Genomic DNA, 27,977 nt, shown 5'->3' on the forward strand with positions numbered 1-27,977 from the left:
TTATCCTTCTTTCGCTCCACCATGGTCTTTATTTCTGGGTGGATGAGCGCCAATCACCTCAAGCTCAATCCAGATAAGACTGAGCTTGTCCTGACTGACGGCTCATCCAGCCCTTGGTCCCCTGCCTTCTGGCCCCCTATTCTTGGCCCCCTTCCCACCCCGGTTCCCTCCGTTAAAACATTGGGCATTAAGGTCAGCCAGGACCTGTCCATGCATGGCCAGGTCAGTGCCGTGGTGTCCTCCTGCTTCCTCTCCCTTCGGATGATCCGGAAAATCTCCCGCTTCTTTTCTCTTGACTCCCTTAAAATCATTATTTCTGCCCTTATCACTTCCCGCCTTGATTATGGTAATAGCTTGTTCGCAGGCATTCTTGCCTACGAACCCCGCCGCCTTCAAGCAATCCAAAATCAGCTGCCCATCTCATCTTTCACTTGCCCAAAACCCATCACATCACTCCTGTCCTCAAATCCCTCCACTGGTTACCCATCCTGCAGAGATCTTTGTTCAAACTAGGTTGCCTTGTTTATCGGTCCCTTGATCACTCTGCACCGGCTTTTATCAATTCTCTGATTTCCCTTCACACCCCTGCCCGCACTCTCCGTTCATCTTCCTCTGCCCTCCTCACTGTTCCCCGTTTCCACAAAACTCGCACTGGTGGAACTAGATTTTCTGTTCTTGCACCCCGGTTCTGGAACTCTCTTCCTCTCTCCATGCGCTCTATCCCTATTTTTTCACACTTCCGTAAAGCGCTCAAAACTTTTCTGTTTGCCCTGGCCTACCCCCGCTAAACCTCCTGGCCCTGTCTGTTCTGTTCCTTAGAGCTCTCAGCGCCAGGAAGCCGTTTGGCCATCGTGCGCTCTACAAATAATTTCATTCATTCATTCAAGTGTCAATGGAAACAAAAGGACAAAGGTGAACTATAGGATGGAAGCAGTTTCGTTTCGTAAAAGCAGTTCAGTTACTGAGAAATATAGACACGTTTCTGTAAAATCTAAACAAAACGTTTTTTGGTTATGTTTGTGTCATGTTCATTGTTTGAAAAGGCAAAGATGTGATCATTATTTTATAAAATATCAGTAGTTGTTGAAATTGCATTTTTAATTAAATGGAGTCTCAAAATATTATGCATATGCACCTTAAAATTTACAATGCGCATTAATGTGTTTACATATGGTGTCATGCTTTCATGAGCACTCGTCTGACCTTAATGGCACATTGTGCATTTAGTCATTTTTAATGTAGTAATACTGCTAGTGTTGCAAATCGTTGTTATGTTTGTGTTATTTTCATTGTTTATAAAGGCGAGGATGTCATCTTTATTTGCTTAAAATATCATTACCTGTTGAAATGGCATTTTTACTTAAATATAAGGCCTGAAAATATTATGCATACGCACTTTAAACATTAGCAGGCGTATGAATGTGTTTAGACATGGTGTCAAGCTTTTATTAGCACTTGCTTGAGCGTAAGCACATTGTGCGTCCAGTGAGTATTCTTAACCTAGTAATATTGTTAGAGTTGATTGTTTACAAGCATTACAATTCTAACAGCGTTGTATTAACATTGCTGACGCCTACTGGACTCCATCAATGTAACCTAGACTCTTTCCTTGTAAGGACTATGTGATTGTCAAGAGCACGCCCGAAGCCTATTTGAAATGCCATATTTACAAAAACATACTCTTTAGTGACTGTCTGCAATCGTACTTGCATAATGGCACTTATTGCACAAGATTGATTTGCATGAAGCCCCATTTTGCGATAACATTGCTGATGCCTTCTAGCCTCTATCAATGTAACGTGCACTTCTTAACTTTAGCATTACTTACACTAAGTCTTTCTTGTTAGCGCTTTTCTAACTGTAAAAAGCACGTACCAAGCTTAATTTACATGCCTTTTTGTAATGCTCAAAAGAGTACAGGCCGGCCGCCATTTGATCTTAAGTAACTAAAGGTATGCTATGTACATGCTCACAGCTTAGGCACACTGCAATTTGATGCAACGCCAATCTAGTAGCATACAATCGTACTTGCATGATGGCACTTTTCGCACAACACTGATTTTCATAACGCCACATTTTGCTAAACATACGTAGAAACATTTCCTAAAAAACTGCAAAATGTATACACGCATACACAAACATGCACGCATACACGCGCACACACACACACTTACACGCACTTGCTGGAGCTTAAAAAACACGCATGCACACAAACACATGTATACACACGTAGGTCCTTGAAGCGTAAAGGCACGTTGTCTGTTCAGTCTGTATTCTTTATTTTAGTTCTATTGCTTTTGTTAGGTTACGTACTATATTGTTAAAATGTTAATATGTAGCACAATAACTCTTTACAGTCGTACGAAATAAAAATAAAAAGCACCACATTTTTGCATGAGGCCACATTTGCGGCAGCAGACATGGCGGCGGCAAGTTAGCTTTAGAAGTATCTCTGCCACTTTTAGCCCAGCTCTTACATAATAAAGGAGCCACCAAATCAGCATGTGACATCTGATAGTGGCTAACTTACAAAAGATCAGTCTTCAGCAGCTATTCGACATCACGCTGTTTTAAAGCATCCTGCAAACTTCCCCACTCTCGAGTAACTGCCTTCAAACGACACCACCTTTTAAAAGACAACCGTTGTCTACGTTTGCATGGCGCCGGCTTCAGAATACAATACACACACTAAAACTTCTCAGACAGCTAGTGGCAAAGTGCTCTCCATTTGCAAGGCGCCAACTGGGTGTGGCATACCTTTTCAGCAGCACTTTGACATCACGCTGTTTAAAGTGTTTTCCTGAGCATATTCGGCCGTGTTAATTAAAAGCCCCAAACGCACTCACGCTCCATAAAAATGCTGACTTAATATAAGGCGTACGTGAATATCAAAAACCTATTACACATATTCAAACATTGGCTAAGCATAATATGGCGTGCTAATTAACAACTACAAACGCGTTCTAAGTTAGTAAATAAAAATGTATTTGCGACTGTTGTCCACTTTTTTGTTAGACATTCAATTTAAACGTAGCAGTGAAAGCATGTCAAATAAGTGATCGTGAATGTTTCAAAATAATGATTGAAAGCCAGCTTTAAAAATAATGCTCACAGCGAGCATGTTAATTGAAAGACAGCCTTGGAGAAACGAAACTGATGAAAGCCTATAGCTTTTAAAAATGCAGATTTCGTTTGCGACTTATCAATCTTTAATTTAAACGTAGCTTTTCAGTGAAAGCATGTCAGCAAATAAGTGATCGTGTTAATTGAAAGGCAGCTTTGGAAATAATGATTCCAAGCCTGCTTTGGAAATAATGCTCACAGCGAGCGTGTTAATTGAAAGGCAGCCTTGGAAAAACGAAACTGATGAAAGCGAAACCGACAGCACACACGGCAAGCAGCCAGCAGCGCGCTCCCGCGGTCAAAACGGACTATGAAAAAGCACGCGTCTGACTCGTGTCTACATTTCCAGAAACGGCTGACAATAGTTGTCGAGTAGACAGCAATCAATGCTTCGCATTGAATGCAGGTTGAGTTCGACCTATAAAAGGAGATGTCAGCAGTACCAACAGTCTATTGGGAGGAGGGGCTACTGTACACGGAGGCCAGAGACCCCGTCCCTGGAGTCACTAGGAGAGTGGTAGTGCTTCAGAAGTACAGGGAGTTCCTACTAACTTTAGTTCAAGACATCCCCCTAGCTGGACATCTGGGCCAAACAAAAACATAAGAAAGGCTAGTTAGCCACTTTTCCTGGCCCTGGATGTCTCAGAAAGTAAAGGAGTTTGTCAGCTCCTGTGTAAACTGTCAAGCCAGTGGCAAAGCAGGTGAACATCCAAAGGCCCCCTTGATCCCACTACCAGTGGTTGGGGTTCTCTTTGAAAGGGTAGGTGTGGACATAGTGGGTCCACTCGAACCTCTCACAGCCTCAGGAAACACATTCATACTAGTGGTAGTGGATCATGCCACTAGGTATCCTGAGGCATTTACCCTTAGGACTACTACAGCTCTTACAGTAGCCAAGGCCTCATTGGTGTCTTCACCAGGGTGGGATTTACTAAGGAGGTGGGTTCAGACAGAGGGTCAAATGTCATGTCTGCTTACCTAAAACATGTGGAAAGAGTGTGGATTGCAGTACAAGTTTACTACACCCTATCACCCACAAACCAGTAGTCTTGTTGACAGGTTTAACAAGACATTGAAAGGCATGATTATGGGGTTCCCTGAAATACTCAAAAGGAGATGGGATGTCCTTTTACATGCTTGCTTTTTCGCCTACTGAGGTGCATCAGAAGGGAGTAGGGTTTTCCCCCTTTGAACTTCAGGTTGGCCATCCTGTTAGGGGACCACTGTTTTGTAAAACAGGGTTGGGAGAAGCCTCTCCGAGAACCCAAACAAGACATTGTGGACTACGTACTAGGCCTAAGATCTAGAATAGCAGAGTACATGGAAAAAGCTTCAAGAAATCTCGAGGACAGCCAGGAACTTCAGAAGCACTGGTATGACCAAAAAGCTGCACTGGTAGAATTTCAACCAGGGCAGAATGTGTGGGTTTTGGAATCAGTGGCACCAAGGGCTCGCCAGGACAGATTGAGTGGCCCTCACTCAGTCTTGGAGAAGAAAAGTGAGGTCACCTACTTGGTTGACCTGGGCAAAAGCAGATTAGCTTGAATGGCCAAATCAAGCAGGACTCTCAAAAGGGTGATCCATGTAAACCCCCTTAAGCTTTATCATGACCATATATTTTTATATACATTTTGATAGCAAGAACTTAGTTTTCAGGTAAATACTATTTAAATATAAAAATACTTTTTAAATATAACTTTTCACAGGTAAGTAAACCTGTCACTTAAATGCGTCTTTATGCAGCAATGCTTCCCTTGGTTTCTGGGTGTCACCTTCTGGTCTTACTGGGCCTAGGTCCAAAGTACCATCAGCAGTTTCTAATCAGTTTCTAATCACCTGCCCTAGGGAGTCCAAGTGCAGAGGTGCTGGTCAGGCTGGCATCTGTGCACACTACATAGGTAAAAAGGTGGGCCACCACTGGCAGCTTTAACAGGTAAGAGGTGCGGAAAGGTGGGACAGGGTGGGGGCGGGGCAAGTCGACAAGATTGGTAAAATGAAATAAAAAAATAAATAAATTAAACCACTTACCCTGCGCCCGCTTTAGCGATGCGGTGAGCGCAAGGTCAGTGTTTTAAACATTTATTGAATTTTACACATCCAGTCGTTTGTCGACTTCACCTCTACCCCAACACTCTTACATGTGCCGACCGCCACTGGGGGCCACCTACAAACAGGCTGCAGAGGGAGACTATCTCCATTGGGGGCCAAGGTGGGTGACATCTGTCTCTAGAGGTCATTCTTGGCATCCACTGTTGTGCATGCTCATTTGGTACGGTCTGATGGTCACGCTGTTTTGTCGCATCTTTGGGACTTTTATTTTTGGCAGATCCATGGGATCCTGCACCCAGTTCTGCTTCTTATTGTCGTTACAGAAGCTTATGGATTTGCTTTCATTGTACACTGGCCGTTCTGGTTTCTATGCTTTCCGTTTGTCCCTTCCAGGAATGTTAAAGCCTCGTACTGTCCTGTGATGGACTGTGGTGACATTGCCTTTCCTTGTTTATACTCCTTTTCCAGAGCTTAATGGGTCTAGTGTCAGCCACAACTGCACTTGCTGTTTCCACCTGTCTTAGTCAATCTTTGACATTAGTTCTCTTTAGAACTTGGTGGGAGTCGCAGACCCTTCTCCAATGGGGTGTAGCTTTGGTATCTATTCTATGTTAAGGAATCTGCGGCTATATGCCTCTATCAGATGAACAAGTTACTTACCTTCGGTAACGATGTATCTGGTAGAGACACAGTCTAGCCACAGTTTTCTTATTTATTTATTTTGAAAGTTTTACATAGCGCGGACAAGATCCTTGCGGATATCAGAGCGCTTTACACAGAAGGGGTACATGAGGGAGCATAGTCAGACAGGTAAATCAGATGAGCAAACAGTACAATCAAGTAAATCATGCATAGGGTGCAATATGAGCTAATGATCGGTGCATTAAAAACAAGTAGAAATATAATACTGCAATAAAAGGCATACATTCGCTAGTTGATAATAGTCTAAAGAGGCCATTTCTTAGGGTGCTATATGAGCTAACGATCGGTGCATTATAAATGCACACCCATCCTCTCCGCTCTGCAAGGACCTTTTTAGGTTAGGTTAGGTCTTTTTGCCTGTGGTCTGTCTTCATGCGTGTTTGCCTCTTCGCATCCTTTCTGGGTTAGGATGTCCTATTTGGTTTTACCTGTTGCTTCTCCATCCATTCTTGCAACTACGTGGTGGGCTCCTACGTCCATCCACGCTCTTGCACCCTGGTTCTTTTCCAGTGTGAAGATTGGTCATATCCTTCTCCCCCTCCACCCGAGACTTTTTCTCCATTAGTTTGGGGTCTTTTGGACTATGCTACAGTCAATTTGTCATATTTGGTGCATATGGTTGCAGAAATGTCAACTGCCATTACTTCATGTCGTTACAGTCTTGTTTTCCATTTCAATGAGGTTCATGTGGTTGCAGACTAAACTGAGGTGGCAAAGTGAGCTAAAGAATGATGGATTCAACCCAAATCTGACTAGGGGTGAGTGTCTGAAATGTTTCAGTGCTCTGTCCATCATCTCCTTGTGTTTGCTTTGTTCGCCCTAGGTTGGCAGGGTATGCCCAGATGTGGAACCCTTGCTCACTTTGCCACTGGATTCAAGCTAGCCTGGCTGATGAAGGGTGTTACCAAGAAACCGATCCCAGAATGCGTGTTCACGGTTCAGGGAAGACCTGGCTAGGCAGTTAGGGCTGGACTGTTTCCATGAGGCATAGGGTCAAGACTGATTTGCATATAGCTGGGACTGAACTGAGGTGGCGAAGTGAGCTAAAGAGTAATGATGGATTCAACCCAGATCTGTGACCTTGTGTTTACTTTGCAGACTGTTACCATAGCATTCATTTCCATTTCGCGGCAAGATGGCCGGCGGAGCAGGAGCTTGCTAAGAGCTCCCGGTGCTTGGGATCCCACTTGTTGGATTTATCCCTGTCAGCACCCACCGCTCCGTGGAAACCGACTACATAAGAGTAATAAGATTAACCAGCATACTTTTATTTTTATTCCTTCTCGTCTCTCAATCCGGAGATCGCCTCCATCGCGCTGCTGGACTGTGCAGCTGAAGCCCCGGGAGCCTGCCGAGCCTCCTTTTTCACTGCGGACGAGTGCTGCGACCGGCAGAGGAGCCCCTGCGGCGTCGGATGTCAGAGAGGCCCCCTCCCGCCGCTTCATGGATGAGGACACAGGCTGTGGTGCCGGGAACCCGACAACCCGGCTGCACCGGAGCATTTGAGAGCTGTTTTTTGGTGCCGGGAACCGGGAACCCGACCACCGCGCTGCACCGGAGCACTTGTGAGCTGTTTTTGGTGCCGGGAACCGGGAACCCGCCCACCCCGCTGCACCGGAGCATTTGGGAGCTGTTTTTGGTGCCGGGAACCGGGAACCCGACCACCCCGCTGCACCGGAGCACTTGTGAGCTGTTTTTGGGCTAACTGCACCGGAGGATCAAGAGAGGCCCCCCCACCCCTCTCGCCCGCTTCAAGGCGCTGGTCGCTGAGTGCTCTGCCTGGCAGTGACGAGGCCACGAAGACGGACCCCTCCCGCCCGCTCCACAGCACCGGAGGATCGAGAGAACCCCCTCCCCCCCCCTCCCGCCTGCTTCAAGGCGCTGGTCGCTAAGTGCTCTGCCTGGCCGGGACGTGGCCACGAAGACGGACCCCTCCCGTCCGCTCCACAGCACCGGAGGATCGAGAGAACCCCCCCTCCCCCCCTCCCGCCTGCTTCAAGGCGCTGGTAGAGGCCACGAAGACGGACCCCTCCCGCCCGACCCACAGCACTGGAGGATCAAAAGAGCCCACCCCCCTCCCGCCCGACTCAAGGCGCTGGTCGAGGCCACGAAAACGGAGACGGACCCCGCCCGCCCGCCCCACAGCACCGGAGGGTTGAGTGAAGCCCCCCCCTCCCGCCCGCTTCAAGGCGCTGGTTGCCTGCCTGGCCGGAACCGCTGGGTGATCGATCGGATTGAGGCCATGACAGCGCCCCCGGAGGTGTGGCGCCACTGACCGGTGTAGCAGATGAAATGAGCCCTGGGAAACAAGATCTAGGGGGCCGTCAGGAGCCTGCCCCCACCGGCACCGGGCATGGATTCTCGCTGAGGAGTCACCCCACCTCTCAGGAAACACAGGTTTGGAATTCTGGAGGTAGTCAGTTTGAGCTCACCCTGGAAGGCTTGGAGCCCTGCAGCAAAAAACGCACAGCTCACATACAACTGCCTTGAGACACTGAATCTGCAAAACCCTGCTGGCAAGCCTAACACGCTTATGGAGGCATAAGGTATTTATTTCAGCCCACCCGACTGCTCACATTTTTAACTACCTCCTTGTTGCAATATGGCTGGAGCCATTAAACTACACACATTTTTAAGCTACCTCCTTTGTGCAAAATGGCTGGGGCCATAAAACTGTAGACATAAATCCCCTCCGGTATCCAGATGGCCGCGAGGCTCCCCAGTTTGCCTCCCCCTCGCATGACCAACAGAAATAGAGATAAGACTCCCTTCCAGCAAGCTATGAGCAGTGCACAATGTACACCACTTGGCGCCTCCACGTCTGACTATGATAATGTCTGTCTTTGATAGTGGTACTATATTATATTACTATACCCCTTACTGTATCCAGCACTTATCACTTTATCTGCACCTGTAATGCACCGATTACTACCTCATATATTTGTGCCGTTTATAGTGGTATTATATTTTTATATTCCTAATTGTATCCTGCACCGAGGGCTACCTCATATATTTTTGCAGTTTATTGTGGTTTTATATTCCTAACTGTATCTTGCACTGATTGCTACCTCATATATCTGTGCCGTTTATAGTGGTATTATATTTTTATATTCCTAATTGCATCCTGCACCGAGGGCTACCTCATATATCATTGCAGTTTATTGTGGTTTTATATTTTTATATTCCTAATTGTATCCTGCACCGAGGGCTACCTTATAGTTTTGCCTTCAACAGTGGTATTGTATTTAGCACCACCTGTCTCATGTGACTCTTGTTATCAATTGTATCTGGCTATTGACTCATGTACCTCACATATTTTGGACTATTCACTATTGTTCACCTTCGATTCAGGTATTTTACAGTTTGCATAGGTACTTTATTCCAGTATATTTTTAGTATTGTACGCCTACTGTATTCTGCATTTGACTTTTGTTTGCAAGTGTATTTCGCTACTGACACATACTCACTACTGTCACTTTTGATTCAGGTTTTTTACTGCCTTCATAGGCATTCTATTGTATTCCTGCATATGATTAGCATATTACGTCCACTTTATTTTGTGTGTAACCCACATCGAATTTACTGCTATTCCTGCAATATACCAATTAATTCCTCATGCAGACCTGTTCACATTGATGTAACCTGCACTCATTACACCGTTCCCTCCCGGACACACTGATTACTACTGCACATATTTTGGGTGCCCTCCGGTACCGCCCCTGTGCCAGGGAAGTTATTGTCTGCATCTATATTCCGCTCCTGCTACAACTTTTATCCCTGTTTGCATTTGCGTTGGCGACTACCTCATATACCCTGGCTGTTATTTGTGTCACTATTACTCCCTGCACCCACACGCCCCTACCTATTCCGTCACCCTAACATGGAGCTCATCGGCAAGCACACATATAGAATCAACTACCCTCCCGCACTCACCAAAAACGCTGCAAAACGCTTTAAACACAATCTACTGAGGTCCCACCCTGAAACCCCCTTTGCAGACACCTACTTCTCACCGGTCAATGGTGCCATAAACATTGATATCATCTTCCACACCACACGAAGAGCTCAATGGAGAAAAACGTTCCTCTCCTTACTCACCGTCTCCAAGGCTAGGAAATCCGCTCATGGCCGAACACTCACCATCACACCTTCCCAACTCTTCCCGGGCAGAACCACCATCACTATCTATAACAACGGGATTGTCCTTATCCAATCCACAGACAGGAACCTGGAACTACTAGACAACCTGTTCCCCACTTTCATACAACACCTCTCCAAACCACGGACCCCCACTCACAGCACTCACAGCACACACAGCACTCTCAGTCCTATCACCCTTGATTGCACAGCCCCCAATCACAACCATTCTCTCCTAGCTCAGCCCTTAAACGACACGCACCTCTCCTCTACCCCCGTCACCACAGTCATTCCTCTATTTACTGTAGCCACACCACATTCCTCATTCACAGACTCAGACCTCTCCCCCTCACACACCAGCCACACCCCCCCCACCAACATCTTGACCCCCACTCATACCACAGCCATTCCGCTCACCCCTGACACCACTTCCCATACCAACCACGCCGCTAATCTAGCGCAGCCCCAAAACGACACGCACCTCTCCTATACCACCGGCACCTTAGCCATGCTCCCATCCACTGCTGCTACCCCACACCCCTCAATCACTGACATTGATCTTGACCCCACATACACCAGCCATACCCCCTCCCCCCATACACCAGCCCACATTCCCATTCTTTGCACCCATGACATCACAGCCCCCACCCACATCCCGCCTAATCAAGCTAAGCATCTGATCGACAAGCTCACAGATAAACCCCACCCTTTATCCCCCCCCATTCTCAGCCCTCACCTCCACTCATTAACCAACCACGCAGAACACGCCACCCCGATCTCTTCAACTACGACTCCTCAACAAAGAACGACATACAACCCCTCCTCCCCCCCCCATTCTCACCCCTCACTACCGTACATGCGCCCCCTTCACCACTAATAAACGCCCATCCTCCACTCTGCACTCTCCGCGTACCACCAATACTCTCAACCACACCACCAACATCTCCCCGATGTCACCCACGCCCGACCCTCCCATCCCCACCTCCAACACATCTCCCACACTGGACTGCACTACGACCTCCCTCCTCCAGCTCAAAGAAGACATGCACATCATCAAGCAACAACTACTCTGCCTATCACACTCCAGTCACCCCTCACCCAACACCCTCCACCAGATCAAACAAGACATTCACATCATCAAACAATTACTCAGCACACATCCCAGACAGCCCGTACGCGCCTCCGCCATCACCACCCCTCCCAACTGGACCTCCACCCGGGTGGCGAACTCTCGCACTCGACTCCCACCGCACTGGACCACAATCCCTGTTCACAACCGCGAAAACCGTCCCCATCGCTCCTGTAATCCTCTCTCGGACCTCGACACAATCGCCCTCCTCCGCTCCTACGACCCAGCTCCCCATAGCAATACACCCAACACTCTCACTGCCATTCCTACGATTCACTCCAATCCCCTTAGACCCCCCACACTGAACAACAGAATAGCTATCCATAGTAACCTGAGTAAAGTCCCCCTCGCTCTAGAACCCCCTTCCACCCTCGACACACCCCGTCTCAAATGCACTCTCCTCAACTGCAGATCAGCCGCGAAACACTCCTTCGCTATCGCCGATCTCATCCTAAAACTGGATCTTGACTTAATCATCATGACTGAAACATGGCTAACAGAAGCTTCTACACCTATAATGGACATTCTGGTTCCCCCCAACTACCACATCACTAGACTTGACAGGACTGGCAATAAAAAAGGTGGCGGAATCGCATGTATACACAGGCGCAACCTCTCTGTCCTGAAAGTAACTTCCCCCTCCCTACCCTCCCCAACCTCCTGTGAATATATCTGCCTCGATATTATCAGTGAGGGCAAACCGATTTGCACTCTTCACGGCGTTTATCACCCACCCGGCGACAACCTTACCTTCTCCCAGCAAATCATGGATATGATCTCAACCAACTCCGGGCGACAACTCACACAAATATACCTTGGTGACTTCAACCTCCACTGGAACGATCATAATGATGCGGTGGTAAAAGGTCTGAAGAATTTCCTTAACGCCCTTGACCTCACTCAAATCTGCAATAGTCCAACTCACAAGAAAGGCTCTATCCTCGACCTTATCTCCAAAGAAGCCTCTATCCAACTTGAATCTATCCAACCCTGTGACTGGTCAGACCATCATATTATCACATTCTTCATCAAGGAAAAAGTTAAATTTAACCCTGTTCAATCCGCCAGGCCCAAAATTTGGAAAAGAGACATGAAAAAACTAAACTCAAACTCTCTGCCCCCCAACAGCTGCAACTCACTACTTCCTCCTACTGGCGTTAAGGACGTCCAATCCTTGACTGATCACTATCTTAATACTATGTCCTCAATAATTAATGAAGTCGCACCCCTGCAGCTAAAAAAAGCCTCCGCAAAAATCTCCAATCCCTGGTACGACGGGAGTCTCAATGACGACAGACACGCCATGCGAATGGCAGAGCGCACCTGGAGATCAGCTCCCTCTGCACTGAACCTAAAAACCCTGAAGAAAAAGAGAAATGCCTACTTCAGGAAAATAAAACGCTCAAAATCAGTCTTCTTCAGCCGTCAGCTTGACCTAGCCAAAAATCGTCCGAGAAAGCGGTTTGAGCTTATCCGAACGCAATCCAAAGAACACCCCCAACCTCTCAACACTATGGGTGAAGCTCCCTCCTGCGAAGACTTCGCCTCTTTCTTTATCCAAAAAACTGACAACATAAAGAATGATCTACTCATGGATGCAAGCCGCTACCCCAAACCCCACTGCATAGCACCAACTAAACCAAAAAACAATGCCACCTGGTCAACCTTTGTCACCTACACGGAAGAAGAAATTGGCAAACTGCTCAGCACTCTGAAACCTTCCAATCACCTCACGGACCCCCTTCCTGCTAACGCTGTCAAAGTCCTTACCCCGTCGCTCCTTCCACTCTGGACTAAAATCATTAACAGCTCACTTCAACAAGGGTCCATTCCCGACTCCCTCAAAGTTGGACAAGTCACACCCTTACTAAAGAAACCTACAGCCGATCCCTCAGACCTCAACAACTACCGCCCCATCACCAACATTCCGACTCTTGCCAAACTGCTGGAAAAATGCGTACAAATACAATTGTCTAAACACATTACTCAGTTTGATCTTCTCAACTCTCACCAATCAGGCTTCAGAGCAAATCACAGTACTGAAACTGCTATGACTCACATAATCGATGACGCCCTCCAAATCCTAGATCATAACGATACCTGCCTCCTCATCCTCCTTGATCTCTCCTCCGCATTTGACACCGTCAAACATGAGAATTTACTCGAACTATTAAAGACAAGAATGGGCCTATCTGGAACTGTGCTCAAATGGTTCACGTCCTTTCTGCATAACAGGTCGCAGAAATTCAAGAGCAACAACTTGATGTCCGCGCCGAGACCTGTATCGCTAGGCGTACCACAAGGATCCTCCCTATCCCCAACTTTGTTCAACCTAGTTATGGAACCTCTCACCACCTTGCTACAAGAAGCCAATGTATACTTCCACATGTATGCTGATGACACCCAACTTTATCTCAAACTTCAATCACCCAATGACATCACGCTCTTGAACTCAACGATCAGCAGCACCCAATCCTGGCTGGCCGCTAATCACCTCAAACTTAATGCCCTCAAAACAGAGTTCCTTTTGATCTCACCTCCCGCGAAGATCACTACCGCACAAATGTGGCTTAAACACCTAACGGCACTCAATGTTCAACCCACCATCGTGGACTCAGCGAAATCCTTGGGCATAACACTCGACACCAATCTCAGCATGCAGGAACACATCAACAAAGCAACTAAGGGAGCAAATTACCAAATCAACACCCTTAGGAAACTTAAACCCTTCCTTCCAGCCAAAGACTTCCAAACTGCGGTACAATCACTTGTCATACCTCGAATAGAATACGGCAGCACCGCCCTCTGCGGTCTCCCCCTAGCTACTACGGCACCCATAAGAGCCTCTTTAAACGCCGCAGCGAGACTTATCACTGGATCAAAAAAAACACTCACACATTTCCCCTGACTTCAAATCCCTGAACTGGCTGCCTTTTGAAGCCAGGATACACCTGAAAATCGCTTGTTTGACGCACAAGGCTGTCCACCTTAGCTCACCTAGATACCTCGCTCAGAAGCTAACGATTTCTGGAGGATCCAGAAACACTAGAGGCACAAACAATCTTTTGCTAAAGCCTAAAAGATTCCGCAAAGAAAAAACATACAAACGCTCTTTCTCAGGAATGGCCCCCAGGATTTGGAACTCACTCCCCCCTGAAATCAGACTCATCCCATCTACCATACTTTTCAAGAAAGAAGTAAAAGCGATCCTCATGGCTAAATGCACATGAACCACTACTGGGGATCAACTTCAAAGACTCAGTGCTCATCTGTACTACTTGTTCGAACCCTTTGCTTTTTTGTTTGACTTTGAAATTGACTACTTGACTGTTTATGATATCATTTCACTGTACTTTTAACACGATAGATGTATCTGTGTATATTTGCTCTTCTCCTATGTAAAGCGCTCTGATATCTGCAAAGATCTTGTTCGCGCTATATAAAACTTTCAAAATAAATAAAATAAATAAATTTCAGCTTTGCTTCATAGCAGGGTATGGTTCTTTGCTTCTGCAAGACTTTCTAGAGACTAGTACTCCGCTCTTTCCCTTGAGTTCCTTAGAGTATGACAGTTGTTCTCCAAATCTACAATTGGGGAGAGGATGTAGCCTTACGGCAGGAGCGGTCGACATCGAAGCTGGGGAACCGGGTTAGAGTCTCGGCAACGACGCTCAACATCCTGTGATTCTGGGCAAATCTCCCCATGCCTAACAAAAATGAAAGTGTCTTCATGTAATGTAACTGGTGCTATGTAAAGTGCTCTTATACCCAATATCTTCGGGTCCAGTTCGCGCTATATAAAACTAAAAAAAAAAATGCATTGCAACGTTTCTCATCATTTTATTATTTGTCATTGTTGTTTCAATGGTTTTTAATCTTTTTTTGACACATTGTTACCACAGTTTTAGTAGTGATTCAGCAATGTGGCACGGAAAAGCTTCACAGTAGGAAATTGACATCAGCGCGCCGGGAGGGGCTTTTATGGCTCCACTGACATATCCGTGAACGACATCAGAGTGGAGCCATGCAATGACATCACCCGGCGCACAGAGGTACTGCTGAAAAAACTCTGGATACAGTCTAGTGCCTGGAGGATATTCTAAGTTAAGGAATCTGCAGCTAGACTGCCTCTACCAGATACATTGTTATCGAAGGTAAGTAGCATGTTTGTAAAGTGCACAAATGCAGTACATGTTTTCCTCAATAGGCTATCATTACCGCCCAAAAAAATCGAATGGTCAATGTTTGAAAACAGTAGAAATTAATAACTTAAAAAGTGCTTGCCTGATTCCGGTGATCTGGGTATCTAAATTCATATAAAAGTACCTGTTTTTATATACTGGTGTCTGATTTCTTTATCGTCATTTACTGCCTTTATGTATGCAATAAATGCTTAGCACTTCCCTCTGATACGCCAAACTGCCCACCCACACTACCACAAAAGAGCATTTTGAGTATTCTGTGTCTAATTCCTTTGGGCTTTGCTTTGACAGACTAGGTCAAGTTGAAAACCTCTTCAACTTCTTGCTCTCCTTTTTGTACAACTTGCCAGATGACTACAAGTGCAACGAGGATCTAGAGCTCTGTGAACGATCCCAGGACCTTCTTCTTGACTGGTTGAGTGTTAAGGAGCTTGAGGGACAGCTCCCTCAAGGCCTTTGAGTGCATGGTGTGGCAGTCAGCGCCAGTCTTAATGTGGTGGTCACAATCGAGGCACCAGGGGCAAACAAGATGCGGTTCTGTCACTGACATCTGTCGGTGATAGCTAAGAAAGCCAGCTGCAAGCCTGGCTGCGCCTAACGTTCCTGCCAGTCTAGGAGAAAAGATCTGGGAAAAAACTGACAAAAAGTTGACAAGGGTCAGTCAAAAATGGCTGGTTATAACTCTCTCCGGATCTGCACTGACTGGTGAAGAAAAGAAAAACTGACAGTGCGCTGGAATAGACACTATAGGCATCGCGCTCATCACTTTTGGTGCAGACTAAACTTTGCAAGACCAAGCCACATCGCATACTGGCACGCAGGGGTATAGCGTACATAAAATATTCCCGGATCCAGTTTAAAGCCTGTGCATATTTCTATGGCAAGAAATCTGAGGCTAGAAATCTGTCAGATTTTTACAGTCTATCCTATTGGTCTGGTGAAGTCTCCCACTTGTATTTGAGGATCATATTGTCCTTGACAATTTTTCTAGATGAAGCATCAGCACTCTTGGAATATTCCTCATGAAGGACAAAAGTGCCCATCATTAAAAAAATTGTGAACTCCCTATTCATAAGTTACCCTTATCAATTGGGATACTGTAGTTTAGGGCATCATCTGCCTTTCTCATGCAGTGAAAGGCCTGTATGACCATGTGTATAAGTCTCACTTCTGCAGTGATGAATGCGACTAGTTATTTAAGAGAAAAGCTGGTTTCCCTCATCTGAACTGCAAGTGGTCAGAACATTTCTTAAGTGCCTTGGCAGATGAGCCCAACGCAGACATTTGTTGCAGGATTACTTATTCAATGAAGTACCAGGAGCCAACTGTAATAATCATAAAGTTCCAGTAGGTGCTTAAGGAAAACGTTTTTATGCGAAAATAGAGGACCTTTCTCAGGATGTACTGTGTGGACAATGCGCTTACATTTAAAAAGCACAGTTATATGGGCAGCAATTCCAGATGATTAATGGCTGGGGATTTCTCAACTTAACAAGGATTTGCACACCACCATACTTTTGGATCACCTGGCTCCTCTTAATCACCTTTCGTGAGACTAAGCAGGATGCTACTACAGTAGCTTAAGCAAACATGCCACTTGCAACTCAAGAAAATTGCGACACAAGAAGCACTTTAAATTGTGCAGTGAAAAAACATGTAAATGACGAAAGAAAGGAAACTATCTTATATTAGTGCAAGATTCCACACTTGTCATAAAGATGGAAAAAGGGCACAAAGTACTTGACCATCATTTTCAGTTTTACTGTACTCCGTCTTAGTTGACAGTTTAGCATAATTCATTCCCATTAAAGTGAATTTTGTGCCATACAATGCTTGAAGGACTACGCTATTTTACTTGTGCTCTTGTCCTTTAGGAAGCGAAATGTCAACTATATACAAATTACTAACAATTAACCAGCAGATTGACACCAGGGCATGGTGTTTTTTCTCAGCTCTTAAAAGTCAAAAGGCCCGGACAATAACATGGATAGGCTTCATTGGCCAATATATTAAGCTTATGTCTCTAACAACTATATATAAGACCATATTTGCAAGAGACAATAATTCAAACACTTGAATCTTTGAAAAAAGGCAGCACTTGAGAGGGCAGTATACCATAGAACATTAACTACTGCAGTGTGCTAAACTTTTTCAACTAGCACCTTTCCTATAAGAACATACCCCACTGGCCCCTTTATAGTTACACTGTCAAACCACCCCCTTGAACAAACTAAAACTATTTGATACCCAAATGTAAAAAGCCTCAGCTCCAAATAACCCAGAAACTGGAACCAACCCGATAGCTCCTTTACACTGACTACCTCACGAGTACCACAAAACTGGCGGCCTTCACTTGGGTGTTTGATTGGAAGTTTAAGAGCATTTAAATGTAGTCTCATGTGCAACTCCTAAGTGTGCAAGCAAATGGATCAGGGAATTGGCTACCTAGCTCTGTTATCTCCACTGCTAGGTAGTTATTCTCCTAAATTCACTCATCTGGGTGAGAAAATCGGGTCCATTCACTCTGCAAAGCAACATGGACGATAGCATTATAAAGCCTCAAAGTTATTGAGTAGACTAGACCACGGCTATTTTAAAGGTGGATGGTATATTTTTTGCCGGGGCTGATATTCTGGTCTATTTTAAATAAACCCCACCCTTCCCAACCTGTACTGCCCATCTGCTAATTCTGGGTTTACAATAGACTGCCTCTACCCATCTCTCTCCATTAGATATCTAGGGCCTAATTACTGTCTCTTACATGCAAACCACTCAACAACCTACTTAGTTATGTGGCTTAACAGTTTTGTTCAGACATGCACTGTGAATTTACTGGTCTCCTACACTAGTAACTCACTTGCAAGCACCTAATTAGAAATACAACCAAAGTATATTCACTGTTAACTTATCAATTATACACACACCCAGACAAAAAAACATTGGGATGTTGAAAGACATACCTGAGTTTTGGAGTAAACTGAGCCAGAGATGTCTGGCACTCCGGTGTTACTGGAAGTGACCGACACACCTGGGGGACGAGACAAAAGAGAAGTTACTTACCAGTAACGATGATTTTATTTGGGTACTTTATCTCCTTACAGATTACCAACATCTTGAATATCCCAGTCATATTTAAAGACCATGACTTTAGCCTTGCACCAGAAAGCCATTGTACCATAGTGCACAGGTTGAACAAATGTCAATTGCCAAAATGTTTGGTGATACCTACTACCTCCTTCAGTTCCCCATCAGAGATGACTATCATGCAGTTCCAATGATACAGTAAGGAGGTTGGAGAGTTGGTAATCGGTGAAGATGGGAGTACCAAAGAGAACCAACGTTACTGGCAAGTAAATTCCCTCTTGGATACGGTCTACTCATTCACACCATCATGTATCAAAAGAATAATTCTTAACATAAATTAATTAAAACAATAAACAGGTCTAACCAGAGAGAATTTACAGAATATATTGTGGAATACTGAATTTTAAGGAGAATCTAGGACTTTGCTCTTTAAAAATATCAAAATAAAATCCAACTAAATAAACGCTGAGCTGCCCTTTTTTTATCAGAAATGATTCTGAAAGATTCTCACAATCCCTACTTGAAGCATTGCTGAAAACAATTAATAAAAAGTGTCTAGTTAAACAGGTATACAATAACAGGTATTTTCAAGAATACATTTAGTTTATTGTAATGAACTGCTAAGATATTGGGGACTTGAAGATTAAGTGCAGCTAATTTGCTTTGCGGGTGCCTCCTATTTGTTTTGCCTTTATCAGTGGAATTTCTTTACTGGCAACAAAATTAGTTTAATAATTTCAACACCAGAGCTAAAGGTTGCCAAGTTAAAATTAGAAAAACAAAACTGATGGGCAAATACCTGCAATTAGCCATGGGTAAATACACTAGTCCATATTATAGGCCATTGTTGATTCTGCACACACGACAGAGAGATCAGCCATATGCAAAAAAGTATTCGTCCTGCTCCAAGAGGAACCTACCATCACAAGGCAGGAAAAGCTGTCTCAGATGTTTTTTTTTGCCTGATCACTGGTGCAGCTTCTTTTCAGACTGGACACAGAACAAACATTGGGGCATTTCCATTGCTCCTGCATTGGGTTAGTATGAGCATGGACACCTACAGGTTTCACTTCTATTAAAGGTATACATATCAAATAAGATTGCAATAGAATGAAGCACAGAAATGTGTTAGTACAAGCAATAATTCATTCTCTCGTATCTGTACAAGATTTAATATTTTTTAGACTTGGTTCAATCGACAGCGGTTATCACAAACTTCTAGATGTTCGTAGACAAATTAGCCAACTACTGTGATCTGTAGGGATATAGAGCCATAACCTGTATTCTATGCCACATACAAATAAAACAAAAATATCAAGAAAACAAACAGAGGAATCCTAGATACGAGGCTCTTACCTACACAGCCTACCACACAAGTCACACCTGGCCTTGCAGTTCGAGGTTGGATTGTCCACAATGGAGCTGAACCAAGTCTGATTTGTATGTGGCTGGTCTAAAGTGGCATAGTGGACAAAAAGAAACAAAGGCTGGAGTGCAAGGCAGACGAAGTTGTTACCAGTGTCCGGGGATACTTCAAGCATTTCATTTATGTTTTATTTTTTATACTTGAAGTGTAACCTCCAACCTTCACTTATTTACCTGGAGCCACATCTTAGGAAAATCCCAATCTCTCATTTTCCCAGCCATGGAGTCAAGATAATGGTCACCATTGCTACATCGTCTATTTGATTGTGTACCACAAATACCTAAAGAGAGAATTCAGAAATGCCTAAATCAAAGTAACAGAAAAAAACCTGGTTGTAAGACAGTACCTTGAGTTTTCACAACTTAGCTCAATCAGTTGTTACGTTCAAGCAAAACCGGGGTGGAAAAATAAAATACTGCGCCAGCCACCCAATCTAACATAGGTTCTTATTAAAAGTCACCCAACTAAGAGAGGCAGGAAGGAACTAAATCATAACTTGAAAAGGAATTCTTTCCCAAACTAGTTCAATATGTTCACAAAAGTCATACCTCGGAATCCATCTACACATTGAAATTTCATATCACTGTACACGAGTCAACTGTGTGTACAGTAAGCAATGCAAAATAACAGCACACTTGTGGGATGAATCTGAAAAAATTCAGGATAAGATGGCACTGTCATATCATTTAGAATCAAGAGGGAGACATCTTTCACAAAATAAAACTCCAATGCAAGAATTCTCTGAATAAGTATTAAATGAATCCAATCAGATAAGCAGTTTTCAGACAAACTTGCTAGAAATGCTCAAAGAAAACACTGGTCAGACAGTTTTCCTAATAGGTTTCACACAAAAAACACTTGTTTAGGGAGGTGTGAATGGATGGCTTTGTCGGAGGTGCTAACAAAATAATTTACGTATCACTATTTCTCAGGTAAGAAAAGCTTGGTGTTAAAAGATTAAATGTTCAAATTGTTTCACAATTTAGCCTGGTTGATAGTGAAATATAGAACAAGTTACTTACCTTCGATAACTATATCTCTGTAAGAAACATTAGTAGTGAGATTTCTTACCTTAGAATTACCCCAAGGCGCCAGACTGGTTCTGGAAAGTCTGTCAGCGGAACCCCTGCGTGTCGGAAGGTGGCGTTGTGCGGCTCCGCGTCCGTCATTGGCATCGTGGTCGCAGAGATGACATTGCGGCAGCTACTTTGATGCCGCCTTCACGCGCTGTCAGTCCTGTACACGTTTTTCCGTGCCAGAAAACGCAGAGCCATGCAAGATACTGACCACTGGTGCCTTGAAACTAGGGCCCTGAAAGGGATGACCTTAACCCTAGAAATAAGTTTGCAGAACGGGGAGGATGGGTGGGGCGTTAATGAATCCATCCATACTAATCATCTGAAAGAAACACAGTGATAGATACCTTACCTTAGAATAGATATCCCAACAATACCAACCCCGGTGATGGGTCTGCAAACCAAGATCACACCAGGAAGACTCAAAGAACAAAGAAGCAGTCTCTCTGGACTTGGCTGTCCAGGCAGTAGTGCTCAGATAAAGTGTGCAGCAAGGCCCACGTAGCTGTCCGACATGTCTTGAAGGGGGACACCATGTTCCAATGCTGTACTGGCTGCAGTCGCCCTGGTGGAATGGGCGCGCAGCCTCAACGCAGCTTCCTTTTTAGACAGAGAATAACAGGCTTTAATACACAAGACCCAGCAGGAGATGTGTACGGCCCGACCTTTTTTGGCAGCAACGTGGCCAACAAAGAGCTGATCATCCAACCCGAACTGTTGTGTGCGGTTCAAGTAAAACAAGAGCACACGTTTTGGGTCCAGATGGTGGAGCATCTCTTCCTCTCTAGAAGGAGGCGGAAAGAAGGTGAGCAAAGTGATGGTCTGCCCGATGTGAAAGGCAGTGACAACCTTTGGCAGAAAGGATGGATGTGTCCTGAGCACAACCTTGTCCAGATGGACAGATAGAAAAAGGGGCTTACAAGAAAGAGCCTGGAGCTAACTCACTCTCCTGGCAGAGGTGATGGAAACCAGGAAAGCAGTCTTCAATGTCAGCAGACTAAGAGGACAGTTGTGCAGAGGCTCAAAGGAAGCGCACATTAGATATGTAAGAACCAGATTCAAGTCCCACTGAGGCATTACAAAAGGAATAGGAGGGAAAAGATGAATAATGCCTTTGAGAAATATATTTACAACAGGGGACATGAAAAGAGAGGGCTGATCAGGGAGCCTGAGAAAGGTCGAAATAGCAGAAAGGTAGCCCTTGATAGTGCCCACATCAGAGCCCTGCTGGGCCAAGGAAAGAAGAAACATAGGCACTTCTGAAAGAAAGGCAGAAAGGGGACCCACAGCCTTTGGTGTGCACCATGCCACAAATTTGTTCCACCGGCAGGCATATACCAACTTAGTGGAGGGACGCCTGGCTGCTAGAATGACATCACAGACTTCAGGAGGCAAGTCAAAAGGAATCAACTGCCACCGCTCAATCTCCATGCAAAGAGGTGGAGGCTGGACAGGTTTGGGTTAAGGACGTCCCCTGCTGCTGCGACAGAATATCCTCCTGAAGAGGCAGTCAGATCGGGAATTGATCGGGGATTGATACCGAGTAGTTTGGGATACCATACTCTTCGAGCCCTGTCCGGGGGTACAAGAATGGCTTGGGCCCGATCGCGCCTGATCTATAGCACTATCGGTAGAATTGGTTTAGGCGGAAAGCCGTACAAGAGACCGCAAATCCACTTGCGACAAAAAGCGTTGCCTAGCAAGTCCCGCCTTGGAAATTCCAATGTGCAGAACTGCTGACATTGCGCGTTCTCTTCATTGGCGAATAGATCTAACCAAGGCTCTCCCCATTGTTGAAAGAGACATTGCGCCACGTCCGAGTGAAGACACTATTTGTGATCCATCATGCACCTGCGGCTGAGTTTGTCCGCCCTGGCATTCAGTGAACCTGCCAGGTGTTGAACCACCAGGGAAATGCCCTGCAGGTTCAGCCATGTTCAGAGGCGCAGAGCCTCCTGACATAGGGTCCACAATCCCACCCCGCCCTGTTTTGCAGTACCAAACGGCGGTGGTGTGGTCTGAAAACCTGCACCATTTCACTTTGACAAAGAATGCCTTCAGTGCAAGTCCGATCGCCCAAAGTTCCAGAAGGCTGATATAGAGCTTGGACTCCGCCAGACACCAGAGGCTTTGATCTCCACCTCTCCCATGTGCCCCCCCCACCCCATCCCAGGAGGGACACGTCCGTCACCACTTGGTGCTCCGGTTGGGGAAGGGAGAGGGATCTGCCCTGGACAGCAATGTCTGTTCATGAGCCACCACTGCAGCTGCTGTGTAGTGCCCTCCGACATCTGGACGTCATCTGATAGGTTCCCCTGATGCTGCGCCCACTGGAACTTCAGGTCCCACTGCAGAGCCCGCATATGCCATCTGGCATGAATGACCATCAGCCTCAGGGTCATCCTGACCGAAACCAAGGATAGAGGCTGAAAGATCGGAATCATAGCCTGAATATCCTGGACTCGCAGTTCGAGAGGACTGGCCCAAAACTATGTGTGTCCAGAACCGCTCCGATGAGGAGCTTCTGAGAGGGAATCAGGTGCTGCTGCGGCAGCCTGTGGCCATGAAGTGAACGTGCTGGGGCGCACCTTCCGTGCCCACAAATGGAGTGAAAAGCAGAAGGCAGAGTAGGGCAAATTGCCAACAGGTCCAAAGACCTGGCTGCAGTCAGGGAGTCCTTAAAACACTCCAACGCCCTATCTGCCTTGTTTCCAAAAAGCCGTATGCCAACAAAGGGCATGTCAGTCAGGGTGTTCTGGACATATCCGCAGCGCCCCCCCCCAAAAGCCAGTAGTCCTCAGCAAGGCATGGCGGCTGAGGGCCACTGTCATGAAAATCGCTCTGCCCAGCGAGTCGGAAGTGTCAAGGGCACATCACATTGTGAACTTAGCTGCATCTCTTCCCTTAGCAATAGCCTTCGAGAGCACTGTCCGCGCCTCCTCTGGACACTGAGGCAGCACTTGTGTTACCATATTCCACATAAAGTGGGAGTAACAGCCCAAGAGGCATGCAGTGTTCACAGATTACAGCCCTGAACTGACAGAAGAAAAAATCTTCCCAAATTGTTCCAGTCTTTTGGATTCCCTGTCCAGGGGGGTGCGGTATCGAATGCGCTCTGCGACGTTGAGGCTTGGACAACCGAGCTCAGGGGGGGAACGTTGGGAGAGGAAAATGAGGTCGGCCGGGCAATAGCGTCAGGCCACGTTCCTATCCACAGGAGCCCCTGTATTGTGCCTGGACCAGGTGCCCAAAAGAACGTCAGAAAGTGCCTCATTGAAAGGCAGTAGTGGCTCCACAAAGGTAGCCACCGGCTGAAGCACTTCTGTCAGGAGGTTAGTCCTGACGGCCACGGTAGGGAGTAAAGGTTGAGGGCCTCCAAAGCCCTACGCAACACCACTGCAAAACTTGCACCCTCCGAAGCCACGGTAGGAGGATTGAGCATGCCAAGGTTAGGAGAGGTGTCAAGACCGCTGGCATGCCCCAGTTCCTCTGTCCAGTCCGGGTTATACTCCCACTGAGCTGTGAGAGGGTCCTCAGACCCCTCCCCGTCCTCCTCAGGCTGATGTACAGGCCGAAAATATGGAGGCTGGACATAGGGGAAGAAAGGCCCCATCGGCGTCGAGCGACGCCGTTTCGGCTCCGGGTCCATGTCTGGCTGAAACCGGGGGCGGCAGCGTCCGGTGCCACGTCGGAGGTGGTTCTGGCAGAGTCTACATCAGTGGACATGTAACGAGGTTAACCGGCGTCGACCGGGATCCAGGCCTGGATCCTTGGGGGCCCTGTGGCGCCAGAGCAGACAGGGATGCCGGAGCCGCTGACAGTGAAGAACGAGGACCCGCAGTCAGGCCGGCGGTACTAAAGGCGCACCGGCAGGCCATGGCTGACAAAGTCTTGCAGCTGGGCCGGAGTCGCCGACAGACCCGGGAAGGGTGGGTAGGCCGACGGAGACCGTAGGCTCTGCCGGAGCTGCGGGGGAGGCATCACCTGCACCCTCAGCCGCAACGGACGAGGGGAATTAGTCGAGCGATGACGGTTCTTTGACTTCTTGTGCTTCGCCTTACCTGACCCAGAGTGTGAAGACTTCGATCCAGAAGAACGATGGTAATGGCTCCATGACCAGTCCCTCGACTACTCACGGGACCCGGAGCTTGATCGCAACGGAGCTGACTGCCGGACCGCCAGCAACTTTCTGGACCGCTCCCGCAAAGTCTTCGGCTCCATGTCCTGGCAGTCTGAGCACGACTTGGGGTTGTGGTCGCGCCCCAGGCAGATGACACAGTCCATGCAAGACTTGAAACCGGGCATCCCTACGACACCAGGAGTTGATCAACTCAGAAAAACCGAAACAAAAAGCCTTAAAAACAGTCAAAAAATGACTTGGGGGTACTACTCTCTCCGGACCTGCCCTTGCTGGCGTGGAAAAATAAAGAACTGAGGTCAGTGTGCGAGGGCGGCGTTTAAGTAGCTGCACGATGCCAGCGATGGACGCGGAGCTGCACAACACCACCTTCCGTCGCGCATGGGCACTGCTGACGAAAGCTTTCCAGATCCAGTCTGACGACTGGGGGTAATTCTAAGGTTAGGAATATATCACTGTGTTTCTTTCAGATTATTTGAATCAGAGTATGAAATCCAGACAATAGAGGACCAAGCTAAAATAATAGTGACCGAATTTTAAGCGATTAATCCTGAAACATCAGCTTTGCAAGTTAGATTCAACCCCTTCAACAGTAACTTTAGCTTTTGTTCATTCCTCTTTAGTACAAACTCTTATAAAAAATAAATGTCTAAATTATAAAGTATATCAATCATTGGATAAACAAGAGGCAACCGTACACATTTCCACCCCAAAGAAAAATTCAAACGTTGAAATCCAAAAAAGCTACTTTCCTTCGTAATTCTTTTTTCTGGTGAATACTTTGAACTGCAGATTCCTCTCTTTGAATACTCGCCAGACAGCATCTAGAATATTTTTCTAGCAAAAGCTCTGGTGCATAAGCACCTTCACTCCATCCAGACGTCAGATGCTGGTTTTCCCTTTCTGCACCCTCAGTTGCAGAACAATAACAGTTGTTGAAACCAGGGTACTGATTCCTAATTTGGGAACTTGCAGATGTTAAAGAAACCACTGTACAGAAAGGGAGGTGTGAGGGGAGTGAGGAATATGCAGATAGGCAGAATATGAACCGGAAAGCGCATTACTAAAGTTAAGTAGCTTGTTCTTCTGATTGATACTTATAACCGCAGATTTCTCACCATTAGAAAAGGTGTGTTTGAAGTGGAGTCTGTGGAGTGGACTCAAACACTGCAGGACTAACTAAACAGGTGAAATGCCCTTTCTACCAGACTCATCTGTCTAGAAAGTAGTGCTTTGTGAACGTGCACAAGGACATCCAAGTCATAGATTGCCCGATAATAAAAAACAGCATGGAGACACGTGGTAACAGTCCTGGTATAATGGACTCTGAGACCTTCTGAAGGCTGCATACAAGATCTAGATGCAAAGGACAATGCACCTTGACATGCTCCTTTTAATTACAGACTTCCCTTTCTTTCAATCTGGAGAAACCCACAAAAAGCATATTGTACCAATCACCACCACGTGGACTTTAATTGTAAAAATCAATATAAAAAAACAATTTGGGTCCAACCGAAAGAGCCTCTGCTCCTTGTTTGAGGAGATTGGGGCGCAAAGAATTCAGACATGGATGCAGACTGTCTGATCTGGAAAGGTGTCCTAACTTTAGGTAAGAAGGCTGCAGAGTTCCCAAAACCTATTTGTCTCGAAAAAAGTTGGTTTTGGACAGTCGCACACACAGTGGCTGCAGCACACTAATGCGATGAGCTGAAGCAATAGCAATGACAAAGATAGTCTTGAAAGTCTTGAGACGAAAGCGAACAGCTATGCATCAGCTCAAAGAGAGTGCATATGAGAAACTTCAAGACCAAATGTAAGTCCCACTGTGGCATCACAAAAGTTTTAGGCGGAAATGTGTCAAACTTTCATAATCACAATAGGTTATTTAAACCACGATGTTTGGCCTGCACATTTAAAAACGTCTGACAAATCTTACATAGTGCCAACTGCAAGCCCTTGCTGGGTCTAAGACAAAATCAAGGAACATCAGTAAGCTGAGCTTGTAAAAGGCCAATCTTGCAGATACCACACCAGGCCACAAATCTATCTCAGAGGCCAGCATAAATGGAATCTTTTAGAAGGGCGTCTGGCGGGGATGTTGGCACCCATCACTGCAGGCAGCAGACCAAGCGCTGTCAACTGCCATCAGTCAAAATTCATGCATAGAAGTATAGACTGGGCACGTTAGGGTGGAGGACACTGCAATGGTAGTCTGATCAGAGGGCAGATGTCCATGCCCAGATGTTGCAGATACCAGTCTCCTCAACCAATACAGAGCCAATAGGATGACTTGGGTTTGGTCGTTCCTTATGTTCAGACATTGGGGAATGAGAGGCAGCACCAGCAAGGCATACTGTGATCTTGTGCTCCCTTCACGACGCAATACACTCCTAGTGAGCAGAAACATGAACACAAAGCCTTTGAAACAGTTCACTCTTGAAGGTGGTGAGAATATCTAGCCACGGCCTGCTCATGGCATTGAGACTGCTTTGGTGACCGTGATGGATGAGCTTCGGATACGTGCAGACAGAGGTCAAGCAGCAGTTCTTATTCGGATAGACCGGTCTGCCGCGTTCGACAGTCAACCATGCTATCCTGCTGAGGAGGCTCAGGGAGGTAGGAGTGGCAGGCATGGTCTGGAGCTGGTTTCAATCCTTCCTTTCAAAGAGGTGGCCCAGTTACCAGTCTGACTTTACTAACATCACACATGGCGTGCCTCAGGGCTCTACAATCAGTAAGATCTTATTTAATATCTACATGAAACCCCTGATTGCGGTCATAAGGGCGCATAAAATTAACATCGTAAATAATGCGGATGACACGCAACTGATTCTCTCCTTAGAGGGAGAACAGTCAACATCTCTGGAAGTGTTTCATGACTGCCTGTGTGCTAAAGCTCAGTGGTTTAGGG

At 46.1% G+C, this 27,977-nt stretch overlaps 1 protein-coding gene across 23 annotated transcripts in view; it reads right to left on the reverse strand.

The window, feature by feature from the left end:
* The window catches only part of UBAP2L (ubiquitin associated protein 2 like), an 889,182-nt gene that overhangs the window by 181,565 nt on the left and 679,640 nt on the right, over positions 1–27,977 (reverse strand). For 9 of the 23 annotated variants that reach the window (XR_015302630.1, XR_015302629.1, XM_086947517.1 and 6 more), the window contains one exon: positions 18,303–18,370. The exons of 5 other annotated variants lie outside the window; for them this stretch is intronic. Coding sequence is in view for 16 of the 18 variants with exons in the window: in XM_086947517.1 (XP_086803643.1) it covers positions 18,303–18,370 (68 nt within the window). In the remaining 2 variants the exon portion in view is untranslated. Of the gene's footprint in view, positions 1–18,302; positions 18,371–20,025; positions 20,133–27,977 lie in introns of all 23 variants that reach the window. 9 more of the 23 variants (XM_086947511.1, XM_086947506.1, XM_086947503.1 and 6 more) reach the window with 1 other exon arrangement.

The sequence above is a fragment of the Lissotriton vulgaris genome, chromosome 12, assembly GCF_964263255.1.
Source record: "Lissotriton vulgaris chromosome 12, aLisVul1.2, whole genome shotgun sequence".
In the NCBI taxonomy this organism is placed as follows: Eukaryota; Metazoa; Chordata; class Amphibia; order Caudata; family Salamandridae; genus Lissotriton; species Lissotriton vulgaris.